This window comes from Daphnia carinata, chromosome 6 (genome assembly GCF_022539665.2).
Source record: "Daphnia carinata strain CSIRO-1 chromosome 6, CSIRO_AGI_Dcar_HiC_V3, whole genome shotgun sequence".
Classification (NCBI taxonomy): Eukaryota; Metazoa; Arthropoda; class Branchiopoda; order Diplostraca; family Daphniidae; genus Daphnia; species Daphnia carinata.
This window is the reverse complement of record NC_081336.1, coordinates 3,016,531-3,035,330: the sequence shown is the minus strand read 5'-3', so window position 1 is coordinate 3,035,330 and position 18,800 is coordinate 3,016,531. Positions and strand designations below refer to the sequence as shown.

Genomic DNA, 18,800 nt, shown 5'->3' with positions numbered 1-18,800 from the left:
GCAAAAGAAGGTGTGTGAATCGCACGTTATTAAGCCAAATCTTCGTGAACGTACAGAATGGGCAATTTTTTTGCATGGCAATAGAATTTTCATTGTTGCCAACGACTGAGTTTAGTGATTTATCACCAGAACATAAAGGGTTTGTTCACTTGTGCTGTTGGCGCGCTTTTTTGTTTCTTTCAAGTGGCTCTCCCTGTAGATAAAAGGATTGCAGACGAAAAACTATGCACGTGTTTGACTATTTATATCCAACTTGGATTTCAATAAGAATTTTTGCAGGAAATAAAACATGATAAACAAATTACACTTGCAAACTCATGTTACTGCACTGTGCATCGTCAAACCGCATTTTTTGCTAGAAGGTATTTTTGCAGTGAAAAGAAATATATCGGTATATAGTTTCTCTATGATCTGCAGGTTGTGGCGGTTTTTTAAACCTGTACAACTTGGATTCTAATCAGCTTTTGGAAAGTCTTAATATATTCCGTGGAGCGAGAATTCATGGTATTCAATATTCACCCCGTAACGAAACAATTGTTGCTTTTGGGGGGAAGCTGCTAGCTGTAGTGGCACTCAATGGATCTCAGTCTGCTGTTTCGAGGTTCATTGTTTGTTTGTTGTTAGACTAAACAAATCTAAAAGAAAATTTCTCTACCATTAAATCAGGTTGAATATTTTGCAGAAATCAAGCGAAACTGATTGGATAAGGGATGCCAAATTTGTCAATAATGGGGATTACCTTGTCAAATTAACTTCCCATAATAAAGTTTTAATTCAGAAAACTGCCTCGAAAGCTGAAATCATTGAAGTGCAAGGCGAAGAGCAATGCATATTGTAATATCAATTCTATTTAAGTTATTTCTTTTTATTTCTAATTACTTTCATTCAGGTATTGCGGTAAAATACTGGGGGATCACCTTTCACAGTTGACCATTCTAGCCGGCACTGTGTTTGGGAACATTCTTGTTTGGGCAGCATCGACATCTGAAAAGGATAATTGCCTCTTTCACAGATTAACAGGTCACAATGTAAAACCAATATTTAATGTAATTGTGTATCATATTAAAAGCTAATATTTTGGTTTTGTGCATGCTTGCAGGGTGTCATCTTCTCTATAAACTATGATGAAATTTCACAAACAATCATATCAACGTCAGACGACAGATCAGTTCGCTCTTGGAGTCTTCTATTTGAAGATGATAAACCAAGTAACCTCTGGAGTCTGTTCCAGCGAGCTAGAATTCAGGCCAAGCATGAACTTTATGGTCATGAAGCCCGCGTTTGGAATAGTGTCGTTATGCGTCGAAATCAATGCGAGCCTGCGCTCGTAGCTAGTTTAGGTGAAGATTCTCGCGTTTGTCTTTGGGACTTAACGAGCGGCACTTTGGTTTCCAAATTTGATGCTCATCCAGGAACAAGCGTTTGGGCCGCCGAATGGGATCCTTTACGAAAATTATTGGTTCGTTATTCAGAATACGATTATTTTAATGGGTTCAATATCTTTTATCTCAGGTTACTGCCGGAGGAGATGGATCCACGAGAATTTGGAATGTCAATCATTTACAGGAAACAACGTGTCGTCAGCTGAAGCTTCCTGAAGAGGGCCAAGTCCCGCGTTTAGTGGCCATTACATCATCTGGTTCCTATCGCTACTTGGTCTTCAGTCAACAGGGCATCATCTACGGATGGAATCCAGATACCCAGCTTTGGACGTCACTCTTTCAGGACGAAAGGCTCGGCAATGGCAGCGTCTTGGATTCTGACGGCCAGACGATTATATTTGGAACACGCACCGGGGCTGTATTCGTCTTCGTTTCCGGTCCATCGTTGGAATTGCTTACGACCCATCAACTGGAAAAATCGAAAATTTATAGCGTTCATTTGGTCGCATCAGGGCAGTTTATGGCGTGTCTGGATAACGGTCGTTTACTGCTTCTTAATATTTTTGATGGCAATGACTCGGAACCAAAGACCCGATTCATACTGCCTGAAGGCAAACAGCGTTGGCCAAGCTGTATTTTGGCCACCCAAAGTCGATTCATGATGGGCGATCGTGAAGGAAGCCTTCATCTTTATTCAACCAAAAAAGAGGTGGTTTTATGAGGTCGGCAAAAGAGCAAAAATTTACACAGGGATTTAAATATCTTATTTTTACACTCTCTGCAGACCCCTCTTCAATCGTTTGTGAATATCCATGGCAAAAATGGCTTGACTGATATCAAGAGTGATCCTATCGGTCGAAATCTTTATTACACGTCGGGAAAAGATGGCCGTGTAGGTCTTTGGCATTTAACTGACGACCAAAATCAGCTGGAATTGCTCTCACTTACTAACACGAGCCTCGGCTGGATCGCTCGTTTGCGCTGGATCAATCGTCAGTTAACGTACCTGGCTTTTCAAAGCGTAAGTGGCTATCCACGTACGGTCATAGTTGATATAAATTTATGCTAAACATTTTTTATGACTCTCTTTCTAGGATCGATTCGTTGTGTGGTCCAGCCATCAACAGAGAAGTCTTATGCAAGTGCCCTGTGGCGGAGGTCACCGTTCCTGGGACTTTGACGTTACGTCTGACGTCACGTTCCTGTTCATCAAGGACAAGCATATCTACGAGCACAGACGCCCATTGAGTGGCGTATTCAGCTCTTCTTTGGCCGGCCGCTGCGGAGGCCATAGTAAATCCGTGTGTCGGGGCAGGTTTATCGGATTTCACGAGCCGCTGATCCTGACGGGAAGTGAAGACACCACCATGAGATTATCCCGATTAGATCAGCGGTCTGCCCAATCTCTGACCATCATTACCAAACACGTTTCCAGCGTCAGAGCTCTGGCCGTCCAAGAGCTGAAGGATAGACCTGGAACTTGGTTGTGCGTCTCAGCCGGAGGCAGAGCACAGTTATCCGTTGGACTTCTGACAATCGCTGGCCAGGGCGACCAGGTACACGTCATCCACCATGACGTACGATCGCATTTTTTGCGCGGTTGGCTCCGTAGAGCGACGAATAAGCCTTGGGTCAATGACGGCCATCCGTCCCTCATACCCGACCCTGAAACACGCTATATGGATGTTGATGTGTTGGACCGTTGTGACAGCAACTTCCACATTATCGCTGCTTGCTCTGATAGCTTTATAAGGTAACGTGCCTCGATATCAAATTGTTAGACGAATTTCATAACGTCGTGTATCGCTTTTACAGGATTTTTAGTTTAGCCCTGGACGGGTGTCGACTCGATTTGTTCCAGGAATTGAGCTTCCACAATTGTTGCGTCTTGCAAGTCAAAGTGGTGGCCGATGCGTACGGAAATTCCATCCTTTTTTCGACAGGGACAAATGGCCAGCTCGCTGTATGGAACATAACTTCACTGGAAGAAGATAAAGGAATAGAACCCATAGGCAGCCTTCAGGCCCATCAATCGGGCATAAATAGTTTGGACTGTCAATGGGTGGACGTTGATCGTATGTTAATTCTGACGGGAGGCGATGACAACGCCTTGGTTTGCACCAAAGTCGAGCTCAGTTGCGAGAGGAATGCGCTGAAATTCATCGATCAACAAAAGCAATTCCCCCACGCTGCACAGATTTCTGGTCAGTTCATTCCTTCTTTGGTGAAATTATTTTTATTTATTAATAATTTGCTTTTCAATTGGTCTGAGATTTCAGGTGTGGCCATCTTGAGCAATAGTTTATGTCTAAGCGTATCACTGGACCAGCGTCTGATACTCTGGAAGCGACTAGACACTCAGCTGACGTGTCTGTCCACCATTTGCTGTGATGTATCAGACATTCAAGGGCTGGATGTATTTCCAGGTGTGACCAAAACTTTGGTCATGGTTTATGGTCAAGGTATTCAAGTCTTTGAAGTGGACGAGTCGATTAGCGTTACTCAAAATTTAGAGTATCCATCTGCCACAATTGTCGACCCACTATCCGCTTAAGGTAAATAAAATTTGTATGGAAAGTTTGTCATTCATCTGTTTGTCTTGTTAGTTGCAGCACTTTGCAGGTGTTTTATGTGGCCATTGCGTTTCAAGTGCTTGGCTACCGTTTGCTGTTGTCCATCGTGTGATGACTTGATTTTTTTTTTCTTTTCGTTTTTCAAAATTGAATGACGTGACGCATACTGACGAAGAAAATGGATCGTTTGAAGGGGATTTACTTGCGTCATTGCAAGAAAAAAAAAAAAGTCTCAGAAATGGAATTATTTTGGGCGGTTTTTTTGTATTAACGAAAATGAGAGAGGATATTCCAAATATGGGTGAAAATGTTGAGAGGGGCGGGTCGTGATAACATCCGCAACACGCCAACTCGTTTGACAGGTTTTACCAGTGCACTTGGAGAAAGGACTTTTTATTATTATTATTTTTATCATTATTATTGTTTGTATGCATGTAAAAACAGCCGCAGAAGACCATGGCGCACCCCATTTACATTTATTCAGCCTTGGGTTGTATTCCAGGCCCAAGCTCGGCGGAGAAATGATTAACATAATAATCCAATTTGACTTTTATAGGTTTTTAAATTGCACCTGGGCATTCTTGCCGGGTGGCAAGAATTTTTTTTTTCCTCCCCTGCTTACAGCGCACAGGTACGAGATGCCAAGATGATTCGATTTCGACGACCTCCAAATCTAATGAAAAAGGAAAATAAACACGCCTTGGAAGGCCGTCCTTTTAAGGTAATCTGTGACACAGTTGACCTTAACGGATGTAGGTGGTTATATTTCGTCATACTACACCTATATTGAACTACTTTACATATTCTTTTTTTATTTCACTACCGAAAAAAAAAAACAATAAAAATTTGCTTTTTTTTATTTTGCAGGATCTCGAGTGTTATATTTACATCGTTTCCACCCAATTTGCCTTAAATGGTTAAGCCGCACGTCACTTCTCACGGAATCGGTGAGTCCAAAACAATTTCGTACTTTTGCATGTCGATAGAAATTGCTGATTGTTGCGAAAATTATCAAATCCAATAGCTGTTTATCGCTGTAACAGTTAAATTACTTATCGTCAAGTGACGATCTTGAGAGACACGGTGACATTCGTAATACCTCGTTAAAAAAAAAAAATAAGAAGAACCTTATCGAAATGTAAATTGCCAAAAGTGGATAGCAACTAAGCAAAGCAACTAACAAACACGAAGACATAAAAGGGGAAAACGATCAGCCGATTGAAGCGATAAAATGGTTGCTTCTTTTTTGGTGAGTCGCCACGAAAGGAGCATAGAAACCACTTTGGTTCTGCCAAAACTGCTCGTGCCATGTAGCCCCCTTTTATATATATATATATTCAGGCTAGCTGTCGGGCAATATGCGTGCATAATACTATTATTATTTCTTTTCATTTGAACTTGTGCCCATTTTTGGATATTTTTGTTAGAAAAAATTTGTTTAACTTCTTCTATTTTTCCCTGAAAAAAAAATGCATCCGCCTTCAGACTATTGTCTATACTGACATCATCTGTGTGCTCTGTTGTTGCCCACAATTCGTGTCCCGCCCTATTAATTTAGGGGATTTTATTCCACTTGTCCGTGATGATGATGACGGACTGGCAATAGGTCAAGTCGTGATGATGTTTTTGTTTATTAAAAAACAAAAGGAGGAATACTCATCACCACACCTTAATGTCGTAGTGAATACCGAGTCTTCTGCAGCTATCCATCACGTTAATTATAGATTGCATATTCATAGTAGTTAGCCTACAATTGCGACCTTAATCCAGCGCTTGTTTGGAACACCTGCTGGCTTCTTGGTACTGTACCCTTTTTCATGGACATTTTACACTACTGTTTCAGCCCTTGAAAGAGATGGAAGAGGTTGGGGGGGAGCTCCAAAGGAATTTACACAAACATACAAGGACAATCTGCAATTCATATCAGCTGGCACACATCACCGTGAAGAAAGGAAAAAGAGGGGCACGGTCGATTCTCAAATGTTTTAGGTCATCCGAATACTCTTTTTGAGGCATGCTAAATAACCTTTTTGTCCGTATCTATTCAAAACACCTTGATTTTAGATTTAAAAAAAAATCCTTGATGGTGAAGTTTTCTTGTAGAAAAAAAGTTGTCTAGGGCAGCTACTGTAACGTTTTGCTTGTCGCGATGACTCACTCTCGCTAGTTTGTATTTTATATGGGCCAAAAGAAAAAAAAAAAATCATAACGAAACGAGGTCGGGTTATCCTTACGGTCGAGGTCCTTTTCGCCTGTCGACAAGCTACGGATTGCCGTGTCTCGTTTTATTTTTTTAACTATCCTGTCAAGTTATGTTTCTTTTTAGCTGCACTATTTAAATAAATTTTATTTTTTTGCAATAGATCGCTTGCTGTGCTGTCTAAAGATGCCCTGGAACGAGAGACTTTGAGGCGCCCACCATAGACGAATAAGCCGTCACGACGTCATAATGAAGTAAGACCCTTTCCATTTCTTTATATTTTGATTATTATTATTATTTTTTTGCGAAAACAAAAGGAGAGTTTTTCTAAGACAATCAAATAGTGTTCCAGCTGGAAAACAATAGGCATGCCATTTTCCTTTCGTAAGAGCACCGTCGGCATCGTCTAGTCGGACCATTCTTCGTTTGTTTTGTTCACGCTTTTTAATGACGCACGTCAGTTCCCTTTATGGACAAACAACTTAATGAACTGAAAGAGGAGGGACTTGGCGTAGTAAAATATGATTAGAAATTGAGCGTTGTACAACAGAGGGAATTCGTAGAGACCCTTTTGTTTTTGCAGACTCAAAAAAAAAAATTATTATTCGCAATACAAAACTGTGAATGTTGTGTAGCAAACAGACGCAACAATACCACATGGGTGGGTAGTGAAGAAAAAAAAAGATTCAAAAAGGGTCACGTGGTCTCCTCCCAGACAAGATGAAAAAGAGTCGAAGGCCGTATATATACAAATTTCTCTCTCTCTCTTCATTCCCTCCCTTTTTTCTTTTCTTTTTTAGATATTGAGAGCTGAAGCTGGGCCCCATGTCGAGAGAGAGACTGCCCCGCAGACGGACCAACGGAGAAAAAGCTCACAGCAACGTTTCCCAGTCGAGTCATTCTCAAGTCACATTCAGACCGGTGTGGAAGAGAGCTGCATATTATCGCTCGCGTGCGCTGCTTTTGGGGGACACAAAAAATAATAATAACACTCCGTGCAATTCGTTTCCATCAGCTGTCTTCCTCAAAGTTGAGTCTGCAACTTCAGCCCATCGAGACTCGGCGCTCCCGGTAAATCATCTGGCACTTGTGGTCAGTCAATCAGTTGAAAAGAATTTTATTTTTTGTTTAAAAAAAAAATAATACTCACGATTTGTTTAATTTTTTGCTTAATTTAGTTTTCGTTTTAACGCGCTAATTATCCTCCCACATCTGCACAATGGCTGGACGTCCAAGATGGCAGGTAGGAAAAACTTCACATATGTTTCTTCTGTCTCTCTCTCTCTCTGTTTGTTCGAGGGTTTTCCATTTTTCTTTTTTTTTTTTTGTGTTTGCGTGTTGGAAAAAAGAAGAAATGCGCTCGCCGGTGAGCACACCTTATAAGGACATGATAGCAAGCCTTCTGAAGCTTTAGCGTGGTGAAGTTTTTTTTTTCGTTGCATTTTCCCCCCTCCGGTCCGACCATATCACCGGAGCGCTTGTTTCTTTAGTTCGATAAATACCTTTTTTTTTTTAAAGAAGGGGAAAAGAAGTTGCAGGGCATTTGATAGAAACCAGCAGGTCTTGGATGCCAAGCAAAAAGCGTTAAAAGACGAATTTCATTTTCTCAAGGCGACGTTCAAAGTAAATATTTCGGGAAATCCAGGACGTGGGAGCGTTGGGTATAAATATTATAGTTTTGTAAGAGAAAAAGAAAAAGGCTGTTATTGAGTTTACGTTGATCCGGAGGAGACACCGGATGACTCACAGCCGGAAAGAGGTTTTTCTTGATGACCGCGTTCGAAAATATTTAAATCGAAAAGGGCTTTTGTTACTTCCTCTTTTGAAGTTTTGTTTGGACTAACCTCAAAAAAAAAAAAAAAAAAAAGAGAGAGACACGGATTCTTTATGAGATGTGTTTATTTATTTAGTTTTAAGGTTGTTTAAAACTAATGGAGTAAACAGTCGGGTACCGCAGCCATCCTCAACTTGAGATTACGCAAGCTTGCGCAGCTCGATAGCGTCCCCATCTAGTGGTAGCCGATGATAGTTGCCCTCCTTTTCTTTTTCTGGATTTTTACTTTTGTTTTTTTTAAGTGCCCACTTATACGATTAGCAACAACCAAACTAATAACACACACAAAGAAAGACAGCACACGCTCATAAATGTTGTTTTTTGTTTTTTTTTCGTTTTTTTTTTAAGAACACGTACAGCTTCATCCGGCTTTCAAAGTCAAGATGCGATTCTTCTTTCAATTTGTTTTGTTGATTTAAATTTATTCATTTGATAAGACACGTACAGTTTTACGGGCAGTTTAACTCTTGCAGTTAATATCATTTTTAAAAACAACGAAAGGAATAATTATACATGAAATTGTGAAAAAAAAACAGAGAAGGAGGATAGACTATGAGGGGAAATTAGTATAGGACAGTGAGAATGTGCGTCTGTTGGCGGAGGCGTGCCTTCATTCTTTTAAACATGTTAAAACAAAAATTCAATTTTAAATCGTGAAAGTTTAATAGCGCAGATCCCTATAATTAGAGAATGTTGTCAGTGGTAATAGATCTACTATAGAAAACATAGCCTTCTCGTTCGCAATTAAAATTGGGCTGCGAAAATGAGAGTTTTTTTTTAATGAATCCGCCAAAAAATATAATTTAAAAATTGCTAGTTTGCCAAAAAGGGGAAAGAAATTATTTGTCGATTGTATCCTTTTCTTTTTTTTTTTCAATTTTAAATGTCAGTTGAACATAACAAAAGAAGAAGGGAGTGGGATTACAATTTATGTTTTGATTGCTGATTTACCGCTATCGTTTTCTTGGGTGGGCCCTTTCTTGAATTCTTCACATGTGCCGGGTATTTCCGAATGCCCCGACGCCGGCCTGTGAAGCTCCTTTATTAAATCCGGCTTGAAGTCCAATGTGTCCCTCGTGGGCGCGTAATTGTTCTTCGGTAAACTCGCGTTCGTTCTTTTCGGCCATTTTGGGACCGAGGCGCGGACCCGTGTACTCGGGATGTTTCTGCGTCTGTGCATACGTGACATCATCGTCAATAACATTTCGTGTGTTTATTATTTTTTTTGGGGGGGGTGAAAAGGACAAAACAAAGGAAGGGCATGAGCGATGAGTAATTCACGCCGGTCCGAACCCATGTCGGGAAAAATCATGTTTAATGTAAACGAAGTACGTGCAACATACCAATCGGCTCAATGCGTAGAGACAGAGCGTGACTTGCGGAATGTTGCGACGTTCGTACAAATCCGCCGTCTGGAATATCTCCTCGTCTGGAACGCCGTACTTTTTCAAAGCCGTTTGGAACCTGCGTAATCCAAAAAAAGAAAAATGGCGCATAGTTTAGCCCACTTTGTTAACGTTCACGTGTTTTTTTTTCTTTATTTAAATTCAAACGGAATGTGTCAACCCGTTTTGTTTATTCATTTTGAAAGAAATGATCAGAATTTTAAAGAAGACATGCTCGAAATGAGTTTGTGATATATGGCCCGAAGAACGTGGACTTGTTTTATTGGATTCTCTTTTTTTGCCCCGCTCAGCGTCGTTCAAATTTGGCGCGCTCGCACTTAATCTAAACTCGTTAAACGTGTTTGAGCCTGGCCGAGCATCATTGCGCCATCTCCCAAAAATAGACAACCTTCTTTTTTTTTCCCCTTCTTAATGGAACAGCTGCATGCGATCCTCTTTTTTTTTTCAGGAGAGGGGGGAGTGAGAAACGTTCGTGCACACACGAAAATCGTTAAGGAAAGTGAGCTTTATGCGTGCGGCTGTGTAGGTAGCGGCTTCTCACAACTTCCAGCCCCCTCGATTTCTTTAAGCAAAATGTTTATCGTTCGTCTTACGTACTGACAAATTGTAATAACTTTTCGCCCTTGTTTTTTTCGAGTCGGACGTTTGGAATTTCGAAAACAAGAGGATTGAGATGTTTTCTTACCTTTGAATGTTTTCCATGAGTTTGAAACTCCCGCCACTCGTCTGGATCTTGTTGACCGAGCCGGGCGCAATCTTGTTGATTAATTTACATAAAATGATGCCGTCGCGTAGCAAATCCTCGTACGGCTGGCCGGGCAACTTTTCACCCAAAACGGCTTCAATCCAATCAATGATTTCTTGTTCTTGTTCTTTGCTGCGGCCCTACGTTTTTCAAAAAATATTTGCGGTTCGCGCGTTTAAACGTTAACTTGTCATGGCTTGACACGTTGACAGTGTCGCACACATTAGATTTAAAAAAAAGAAAAAAAAAGAATGCCGACTTACCACCATTTTTTATAGATATTTAATGTCGATGTAATTAAAATATTCAAAACAGGGAAAACAAATTTGAAAATGGCTAAAGTGCGGATGGAAAGGTTTGAAGATGAGAACTTCGTGGCGGATGAGCGAAGACTAGATCGCTAGCGTAGAAGTGTTGTCCGTTTTGTAGTCGTCAAGCTGGGCGGAGGGAAAAGCTCCTCTCTTTTTCTTTTCTTTTTCGTTGGGTATCGCTGTTGGACGAATGCCATTTATATTCCTCACTGCGGGAGGGAGTGATGGAGTCTAATGTTGAGCCGCGTGAAAAACAACATTTCTTTTTTTGAAAGGAATGTTTCTTCATTTTTCCCCAGTGCCATATTTAAAAAACAACACGAGGGATGATTGACAAATTAATGATTTCACATGCATGTCGGAATTGTGAATAGCGCTTCGTTTTCTATCTCTCTAAAAAAAAATGAATTTCTTATTTTAAAATGGACAGTTGGCGCTAATCAATTTGCGATTAGTCCGAAATAGAGGCCCATCTGTACATCCTATTTATTAGAAGCGAAATTGCGAAGCGCCGATAGGTTTCAGCGCACGTCATCGACAAAAGACGGAACGCAGAGTACCGGATGCCCGTAAAACAGCGCCGTAGTTCTATTTTTAAGCGTATGACATCCGCCGTGACTTTGGAGTTTTTCGCTGGAGAATCCGATTTTTTTTGTGTGTGTGTTTTCATTCTAACGCGTTGTATCAGTGTCCATTGAAAAAGCAAAATGTTATAAAAATAGGAGAAAAGCACAAAGATCATTCAACGTTTTCTGAAACTGTTCCAGCAGCATTCATTAAATGTGTGTGTGAAAACAACAGGGAACGGATTGTTAGTGAACAATCTAGAAACAAAAAAAAAAAAAATACGTTCGTTTATAATGGGTTGATCGAGCGCTTGCTCAATGACATCATCCAGCAGCAGCTTGTGCTCTTAAAAGCTAAACTTAGAGTTTTTTCTTTTTGTTTTTCTTTGGCGTTTGTTTTGACACGGGCGCATGGTCGCTGGCCTCGGCTTGAAAATTTATGTTTTTATTACGCTGGCCTTTCTCGAAAACGCGCAGATGAGAAATGTGCGATGAACGGATGAGTCGCGCTGGACACGTGCTCTAACCTTCTATTTCCGGATATTAAAAAAAAAAGAAAAAAGAGACTTTTTTTTTTTACATTCTATTTTATTTTTGTTTTGCGTGTGTCATTGGATCTCTTTCATATTTTTGATTTGCTGTTTTGCAGGCACTCGGCAAACGTGAGCCGGAACAGGAACGCGAAGCTCAAGCCTGGATTGAAAGCATAACCGGAGAGCGGTTCCCTGAAGGTGAATCTGACTTAAATGATTTGTATTTTTGAGAACTTGTCAACTTTACAAGGGCGGAAATTGCTCGATAACAACATCACCCATTGGCACTCGTCCCACCAAATATTTCTGTCATCGCATGACTGATAGGTCGTTATATTTTGTTTTCATGATTTTTATAGGTGTCTCTTATGAAGACGCTCTTCAAGATGGTGTCATCCTCTGCAAATTAATGAACATTATCCAACCTGGATCCATCAACAAGATCAATCCTAGCGGTGCTGGCCATTTCAAAATTTGCGAGAATCTCAACAAGTCAATGAAAACAAATTAGCATACGCACAACAATTTTCTTAATTATTTTTTTTTTTTTGCTTGTGCAACAGGTTCCAGGAGGCTTGCAAGAAATACGGAGTGCCTGAAAGTGACATTTTCCAGACGATTGACCTGTCTGAGAAGAAGGATATTGCCATGGTTACGTCAACCATCTTCGGTCTAGGCAGCGCCGTAAGTCTTAAAACTTGCCCATTATTTATTGCACTATTCTTTAATTTGCTTTTGTAGACCTACAAGCACCCGGAATGGCAAGGACCCAGTTTGGGACCGAAACCGTCTGAAAAGAACCAGCGCAATTTCTCTGAAGAACAATTGAAAGCTGGCCAGACTGTCATCGGCCTACAAGCTGGAACCAATAAAGGCGCCACCCAGGCCGGTCTAAACATGGGAGCTTCGCGTAAAATCCTTCTAGGCAAATGAGCAATGTTTTGAAATGGAGAAAAAATTTAAGAAAAAGCACAAAAAATCTATGCCAAACTGAAAAAACAAACAAAATTATTTCTATGCGCTTCTTACTTTTTACGTCTTTCGTCTTCACCTTATTAATCGTATCCGCGCAATTTTGCATCTACCGTTCTTTTTCCTCATTTCGTTCCACGGAAGATGTTTTTTTCAAAGACATTAAAACCTAATAACCCCAATTGATTAATAACGAAAAGACCGAATGTATTAGTAATAGAACAGGAAAATCGAAGCAACAGAAATACACGGAAGAAGTAACTTAAAATCACCCAAAATAATCCATGACGAACCACGAACAAAATCACATGTCGTTGCTAGGATACGATTACAATGTCAAATCACACACAGTTCGAAAAAAAAAAGAACAAATTACTTGTTGCGACGGGTATAAGTGCGTTTAGTTGTGACAGCAGGTGCAGGCATTTCATCATCTGATGCAGTTGTCACTGATGTCGGCTGTTCCACCAATTTCAATCGACGTGACTTGGATAGCGGCGGCCCAGCTGGAGAAGGATCTGTCGACTGTTGGCCAGCAATAATAGTGACAAACACATTGGAATCAGCAGTCTGAACGAGATAAAACAACATCATTTGAAAATAGAGTTTTAAATTCAGAATTTAAATGATTTTTACATACCGGGGCACGAACCCGTTTGCCCCGTTTAGGCTGAACCGCTGAACTGTCAGTTTCTTCTTCCGGGGCAACGGCAAGCTTCTTCCGGCTGGCCGGTTTCTTCTTTTCAACATCGACGGAAGCAAGTGAAACTTCTTCTTCTTCTTCTTTGGCTCCACGCTGACCTCTCTTCGGCCCGATAACGGGCGATTCGTTCTCAGTTTCAACGGGTAGCGGCACGTCCTTCTTTTTCCTGTTGCGCCCCGTTTTCTTTTCCGGCTCTTCCGACGCTTCGTTATCTTCGGATAATTTGCCTCGTTTGGCCGGACTAGCCGCCGTATCGGTTTCTAATCCATTGACAACTTTCAGAGGCAATTCCGGCGATTTGATGGCCTTTTTCGCACCGCCCCGTTTCTTCTCATCGGACGTAGGCGATGGAATGGCTTCTTCGGCCTGGCCACGTTTATTGGTCCGTTTGGATGCACCAAATTTGGGCGGCTCAATTTCTGGAGTATCGGAAGTTCCTTTTTTTTTGGCCGGCTTCTTCTTCTGATCGTCAGCTTCTTCGACTTCATCGATATTGGGCTTCTTTTTAGCTCCCCTTTTCTTGGGCGAGATCGGTCCACTTCGTTCCGATGATTCATCGTACGATTTGACGGTTTCCGCTTTCTTCCTCGACGACTTTCGAGGACCTTCCAACTCGACTGCATCTTCTTTTAATTTCTTAGTTGGACTCGGCTCGGCATCTTCTGGAACCGAAGCGGCCTTGCCTCTTTTTGTCGTAGCTTTCTGTATCTTTTCAGCTGTTTCTGGAACAATTTCTTCTTCTTCTTCTTCGACTGACTTTTTAGCTACCGCTTTCTTTCCTTTGGCTTTCGTATCTTCACCAACTTCGACTTCATGCTCTGCTTCAACAGATTCTTTCGCCACTGGAACGCCCTTCTTCCCGCGTGCTTTTTTAATTGGGACAGCTTCCGGACTTTTGGCCGTATCTTTCATTTCTTCAACAGCGGGCGTCGCTTCCGTCTTGGCCTGACGTCCTCGGCCCCTCTTTTCTTTGACGTCGGTTACAGCAGCGATGGGAGGTTCAGGCTCGACACTTGGTAACGCCTCTTCGTCCGTCTTGACGGCTTTATCTGTTCCGTCTTTAGCTGCTGCCCTTCCACGACCTCGTTTCTCTTTAAGGTCAGACTCAGCTTTGACTGGACTAGCCGATTGCTTACGTTCGGCTTCGTTCACTTCCTCGGCCGTTGCCTTTCCTCTGGCACGGCCTCTTCTCACTTCGACAACGGGCGAAATTTCATTCGTTTCGCCGACGGGCACAGCTTCGGCTGGTGGAGGATCTTTCGCTGCTGTTTGCGGCGTGGAATCAGCTGATGTCATTTTCTTTCCTCGTCCTTTTTTCTCTTGAATTTCGGGTTCTGGATTTTCAGCTTCTTCCACAGCTGGTTTGGGTTCTACTTTAGATTTGGGTCCCGTCTTAGATTTAGGACCCATTTTGGGTTTAGGACCAGGTTTGGCTGCTGGTTCATCGTTGGCCTCCACTACTGGTGACGTAACAACGGGCTCTGATTTCTCTTCGGTAATGGAAACATTCTCCTCGGGCTTCGATGCGGGTTGAGCCTTCTTTCCACGGCCTTTCTTCTCCTTAGATTCGGCAACTGGAGGGACGGTCTCGTGTTCAGTTGCAAGTTCTTTTTCCACGACCTCTTCCACGTGGTTCTCTTCGCTTGTTTCCTTTTTGCTGGGTCTCTTTCCACGTCCTTTTTTCGCTTCCATGACTTCTGTTTCTTGTGGTAAGGGTTCGGCAACACTTTCAACGTGATTATCTTCGGCAACCTCTTTTTTAGCTACGGCCTTCTTTCCTCGTCCCCTTTTCCCCTTGACCTCAGCAACAGGTTCCTCAGGTTCGACAACAGCAGGAGGAGGATCAGCCTTTGTTTCAAGCACTTCATCTTGGTTGGTTTCCTTTTTGCTTGGCCTCTTTGCTCGCCCTTTCTTTGCCTCAGTTTCAGCAACTGGAGCTTCAGGTGATACGGGAGGATCAGCATTGGCAGCAATGTCTTCGATGGCTTCCTTTTTCCCAACAGCTTTCTTTCCTCGTCCTTTCTTTCCCTTGGTCTCTATGGGCGGGACAGGTTCCGATTCCAAGGGTTCAGCAATCGCATCGGTCACTGTTTCGGTATCGTGGTTATTTGATTCCATTTTGGCAGGTTTCTTTCCTTTTTTACTCTTTGGTACGACCGTTAAAGTGTCAGTTGCCGCACGATTAGTTACTCCATTTTCTGGCATGGTCTCTGTTGCTTTTTTCACGGCCACGTCTTCGTCATCTTTAGTTTTGGCTGCAGCAGAGTTTGGCTTGTCTTTTGCTTTGGTATTCGCTGGAGCTTTTCCAGGTTTTTTCTTTGAGGCATTGGCTGTACTCTGAGGCTCAGGTGCCACTGCCGGTTGTGACGCATTTTCGCTTTTGGTGTCTGGATTTTCCATCTCCAACACCCAGGTATTGTCGAAGCCTCCAGAAGGTGCTTTTATTTGATTTTTCACGTTCGGCTCTTTGACGTAAGTATCCGCCATTGCATTCGCATCTACAAACACGTCTTCTTCTTCAGACTCGGAGAGCTCTCCGTCGGGTCTTTGATCTGGATTTGCCATGGCGTGCGGTTTGGTAGGGATAACAAACGTAGCGTCACCGTCACTAGACGAATTCTTATTTCTGGACGTCCGGGAGTCGTAGGGCGTTGACGTATTAGATGACGTGAGACGAGCTGAAGAAAAATCTACTGTCAAATTATGACCTGCAAGTAATCCGTCAACTGGTGTTGTAACTTCAACGCCTTTCATCGGCGTACGTGGAATTTCTTTAGTAGGAAGAATGGGTCGAAATCCCTTCTGTGTGGATACTAATTAAGGCAATTGCTGCTGTTAGTCAAAGAATGTTTTTTATGTGATGTGTGTTTACCTATTTTCGCAGAAGTTGTGTAGGTTTTTGGATGAACAGGTAAAGGTGATGGAGCAGCCGTTGGTTTAAGAAAATCTGGTTTATTAACATCTGTTTCAGGTCCCAGTTTAGTAGGTGGTGTCCTTGGTAATTCTTTACCCTTATGAGGTATAATAAGCTCTGGATTGACAGGTTCTTCTTCTCCACTAGACCCTGACGAGTTTGGCTTTCGAAGGTGATTCTTTTCTGTGGCTGTTTTAGGTTTTAATAATCTTATCTGTAGACAAACATACAATTGTTTCAATAAAAAATGTCAAATGCCACAAATATTTATTCTACAGTTGGTTATGAAGAAATTACTTTGCGAACAGCTGCTTGTATGTTGTTGGTTCCGTTATGTCTACTTTCTAGTTTTGAAATTATGGCACCCAGAAGCCGACAGTTTTTTTTTGGATCAAGCAAGTCTTCTCCTTTAAGAATCAAGTGACCAAGTTCCATACGCTGCAGGAAACTAAAAAAACATTTTTAATTGTAGAAAACAACCAACAAAAAAAAAACTATATTTAAAAAACAAAAATTTCAACAGACCTTTGAATTTGTTTTAAAACTGACGTTTTTGGTTTGCCATCACTCAGAAGCCATGCTGAATCGTAAATTCGAAAGAAAATCTTGTACACGTCTAAGAAATCACGTGTATCGAGGTCTCGAAATTTTTTCCCCTTACCGAACTGAAAACCAAATAGATTTTCAAGATTTTTTAGGAGTTCAGATTCGACTGATTCCATTTGCTTGAATTTAAAACAAAAGAAGAATGAAAATATGAAAAACAGCAATTCGAATGTTCTACCGTTTGACACAGTTGCCAGTTCGTGGAATAAAACGAAGAACGTCATGCCTCTTCGTAATTTTTTTTTATATCAGACGAATCACAACAAAAGACTAAGACTAGTGAGCGCCTAAGCGGTTGGTGTAAGCTAACATACTGGAAACAGAAATTTGCATATTACGAAATCGAAGTCAGGCAATTTTGCAACTTGTGGAACATTTGAATTTGTCGATCATTATTGTACACAGCGGTTGTACGTAATTGTTTCATTACATTTTATATATCCTTTTTGGTGACTACGCCGCTTCGTTCACCTGTTGAGCAATTGTCTAGAAACAGGGGATTTCCTACAATTCTATCCTTTGTTTCAGATGGATAGCTCGCCGCAGCTAAAAATTCGCTGGAATAATTTTCCAGTGACAGTTTCTTCATCTCTTGAAGCACTTCGAAACAATGGTGATCTAGTAGACACCAGTCTATTTTGTGAGGGCCACAGGTTCTTGGTTAGTTATTGAGCCAAGTTATGTTTAAATTTGTATGTTCGACTTTGCAGTTTATCATCTTTTTCAATCTTTTAGGCACACAGGGTTGTTTTGTCAGCCACAAGCAATTATTTCAGACAAATTTTCAAGGAGATATCTTCACCCAATGTGGCTATTGTTTTAAGTGGTTTGAACTACCAAGATATTGATGCATTGCTAACATTCATATATTCTGGAGAAGTTTCTCTTTGTGAGCCTCAGCTAGCATCTTTTCTCAAAACAGCAGAAACACTACAGGTATATATCGAAATATTTGTTAATTGCTTAGTTCTTTGCTTAAAATAGCCTTTGCTTTGTGTGCTCTAGGTTAAGGGATTGGGGCCAGAATGCACTTCATCATTTAGCAGAAAAACAGACAGCAATAAAAATGAAACTGCCATGCAGGAAACTCAATTTCTAGCAGCAGCTCTACAAAAACCTTTAGCCAGCAAAAGGGCAACTCCTCCCCCTCTCCTCTCAGTTTACCCCACTGCTTCCTCAGTCACGCCAGTTTCGACCACCGCTAGTGTTACCACAACCGCTTCCTTACCCAGCCTTGATCTGAGCCTGGCTATCTCAAACTTCGCCAACAGCGCTTCCAGTAGCAGCAGCAGCAACCCTTCCGATGTTGGTCTGAAGAAACGGAAAATGGCTGAACCTCCGGATGGTTATTTGAAAACGGAAATGCCAGAAGAACGTCGAACTGAGCATTTAGCAATGACCGACATGACTCCTCCGAATTCCATAACCAATGAGGAACTTTCTGAATCCACGCAATCTCGCCAAGAACTTGTAGTACAAGAACGAAATCCTCCATCTCGAGCAGACCCGACACCTAGACCATATCAATCTCAATGTCGAGGTATGAATAACAGATTAGCAATACGAATATCATTCACATTTCGTGCCGGGTGGGTTGTGGCATTTTGTTTATTAGGTGAACGTCCGAGAAATGCCCGCGTACCTTTCTGTCCGCATTGTGGCGAAGATTGTCACAACATTTCGGTCCTCCGTTATCACGTTAAAACAACACACTCTGAACCAAATGGCTGCCTCTGTTGCTGTTTTTGCACGGCTATTTTCAACCTCCACTCATCGGCAGAGTATAAACAACACACGTTGGATACTCACGGAGTCAAGTACACTTGATTTTGTGGTTACGACATCCAATGGAGGCTTCTTTCTCAGTTTGAAGCACACACAAAAAATCATAATAATTAAAACTTTGAAGGAAACAGGCAAAACAGTTTACAAAAAATTTATTCCATCTCAGTGATATACTCCTATAGCTATTTCGTAACTAGTTCATATCTTATTAAACTGCTACTTATATATATATATATTTCATACGGATCTAATAGTGATTAATACTTTAGT

General features: G+C 41.5%; 5 protein-coding genes across 10 annotated transcripts; 3 read left to right on the top strand and 2 right to left on the bottom strand.

The window, feature by feature from the left end:
* Positions 1 to 200: 200 nt before the first annotated feature.
* Positions 201 to 7,004, top strand: LOC130689546 (WD repeat-containing protein 6-like). 3 transcript variants are annotated; one of them, XR_009000756.2, is made up of 14 exons: positions 201 to 362; positions 418 to 601; positions 667 to 834; positions 890 to 1,028; positions 1,100 to 1,459; positions 1,513 to 2,091; positions 2,167 to 2,403; positions 2,477 to 3,135; positions 3,198 to 3,586; positions 3,662 to 3,937; positions 3,989 to 4,676; positions 4,823 to 4,902; positions 6,319 to 6,409; positions 6,956 to 7,004. XR_009000756.2 is itself a non-coding variant. In XM_057512484.2 (11 exons), the coding sequence occupies exons 1-10, from the start codon at positions 290 to 292 to the stop codon at positions 3,934 to 3,936; spliced, it is 3,063 nt and encodes a 1,020-aa protein (XP_057368467.1). In that variant the 5' UTR covers positions 201 to 289; the 3' UTR covers position 3,937; positions 3,989 to 4,746. The 3 variants fall into 3 exon arrangements, 2 of the variants coding, with proteins under 2 accessions (XP_057368467.1, XP_057368468.1); XM_057512484.2 differs by lacking the exons at positions 4,823 to 4,902; positions 6,319 to 6,409; positions 6,956 to 7,004 and having other exon boundaries at positions 3,989 to 4,746; XM_057512485.2 differs by lacking the exons at positions 3,989 to 4,676; positions 4,823 to 4,902; positions 6,319 to 6,409; positions 6,956 to 7,004 and having other exon boundaries at positions 3,662 to 3,962.
* A 74-nt stretch (positions 7,005 to 7,078) lies between these two features.
* LOC130689612 (muscle-specific protein 20-like) lies at positions 7,079 to 12,790 on the top strand. Of its 2 annotated transcripts, none has more exons than XM_057512567.2 (6): positions 7,079 to 7,226; positions 7,334 to 7,398; positions 11,667 to 11,748; positions 11,910 to 12,042; positions 12,114 to 12,234; positions 12,292 to 12,790. In XM_057512567.2, exons 2-6 carry the CDS (start codon positions 7,375 to 7,377, stop codon positions 12,481 to 12,483), a joined length of 552 nt encoding a protein of 183 aa, XP_057368550.1. In that variant the 5' UTR covers positions 7,079 to 7,226; positions 7,334 to 7,374; the 3' UTR covers positions 12,484 to 12,790. The 2 variants fall into 2 exon arrangements, with proteins under 2 accessions (XP_057368550.1, XP_057368549.1); XM_057512566.2 differs by having other exon boundaries at positions 7,090 to 7,247.
* Positions 8,975 to 10,543, bottom strand: LOC130689615 (muscle-specific protein 20-like). Its single transcript, XM_057512571.2, has 4 exons — positions 10,404 to 10,543; positions 10,081 to 10,280; positions 9,333 to 9,453; positions 8,975 to 9,161 (listed from the first exon to the last, which is right to left on the bottom strand). Exons 1-4 carry the CDS (start codon positions 10,407 to 10,409, stop codon positions 8,979 to 8,981), a joined length of 510 nt encoding a protein of 169 aa, XP_057368554.1. The 5' UTR covers positions 10,410 to 10,543; the 3' UTR covers positions 8,975 to 8,978.
* LOC130689545 (titin-like) lies at positions 12,746 to 16,946 on the bottom strand. Of its 2 annotated transcripts, none has more exons than XM_057512482.2 (5): positions 16,665 to 16,946; positions 16,437 to 16,587; positions 16,098 to 16,353; positions 13,163 to 16,038; positions 12,746 to 13,092 (listed from the first exon to the last, which is right to left on the bottom strand). In XM_057512482.2, exons 1-5 carry the CDS (start codon positions 16,859 to 16,861, stop codon positions 12,895 to 12,897), a joined length of 3,678 nt encoding a protein of 1,225 aa, XP_057368465.1. In that variant the 5' UTR covers positions 16,862 to 16,946; the 3' UTR covers positions 12,746 to 12,894. The 2 variants fall into 2 exon arrangements, with proteins under 2 accessions (XP_057368465.1, XP_057368466.1); XM_057512483.2 differs by having other exon boundaries at positions 12,746 to 13,047.
* A 55-nt stretch (positions 16,947 to 17,001) lies between these two features.
* Positions 17,002 to 18,612, top strand: LOC130689627 (protein abrupt-like). Of its 2 annotated transcripts, none has more exons than XM_057512584.2 (5): positions 17,002 to 17,155; positions 17,274 to 17,405; positions 17,481 to 17,681; positions 17,751 to 18,285; positions 18,361 to 18,612. In XM_057512584.2, the coding sequence occupies exons 2-5, from the start codon at positions 17,274 to 17,276 to the stop codon at positions 18,570 to 18,572; spliced, it is 1,080 nt and encodes a 359-aa protein (XP_057368567.1). In that variant the 5' UTR covers positions 17,002 to 17,155; the 3' UTR covers positions 18,573 to 18,612. The 2 variants fall into 2 exon arrangements, with proteins under 2 accessions (XP_057368567.1, XP_059351688.1); XM_059495705.1 differs by having other exon boundaries at positions 17,025 to 17,194.
* The last annotated feature ends 188 nt before the right edge of the window (positions 18,613 to 18,800 follow it).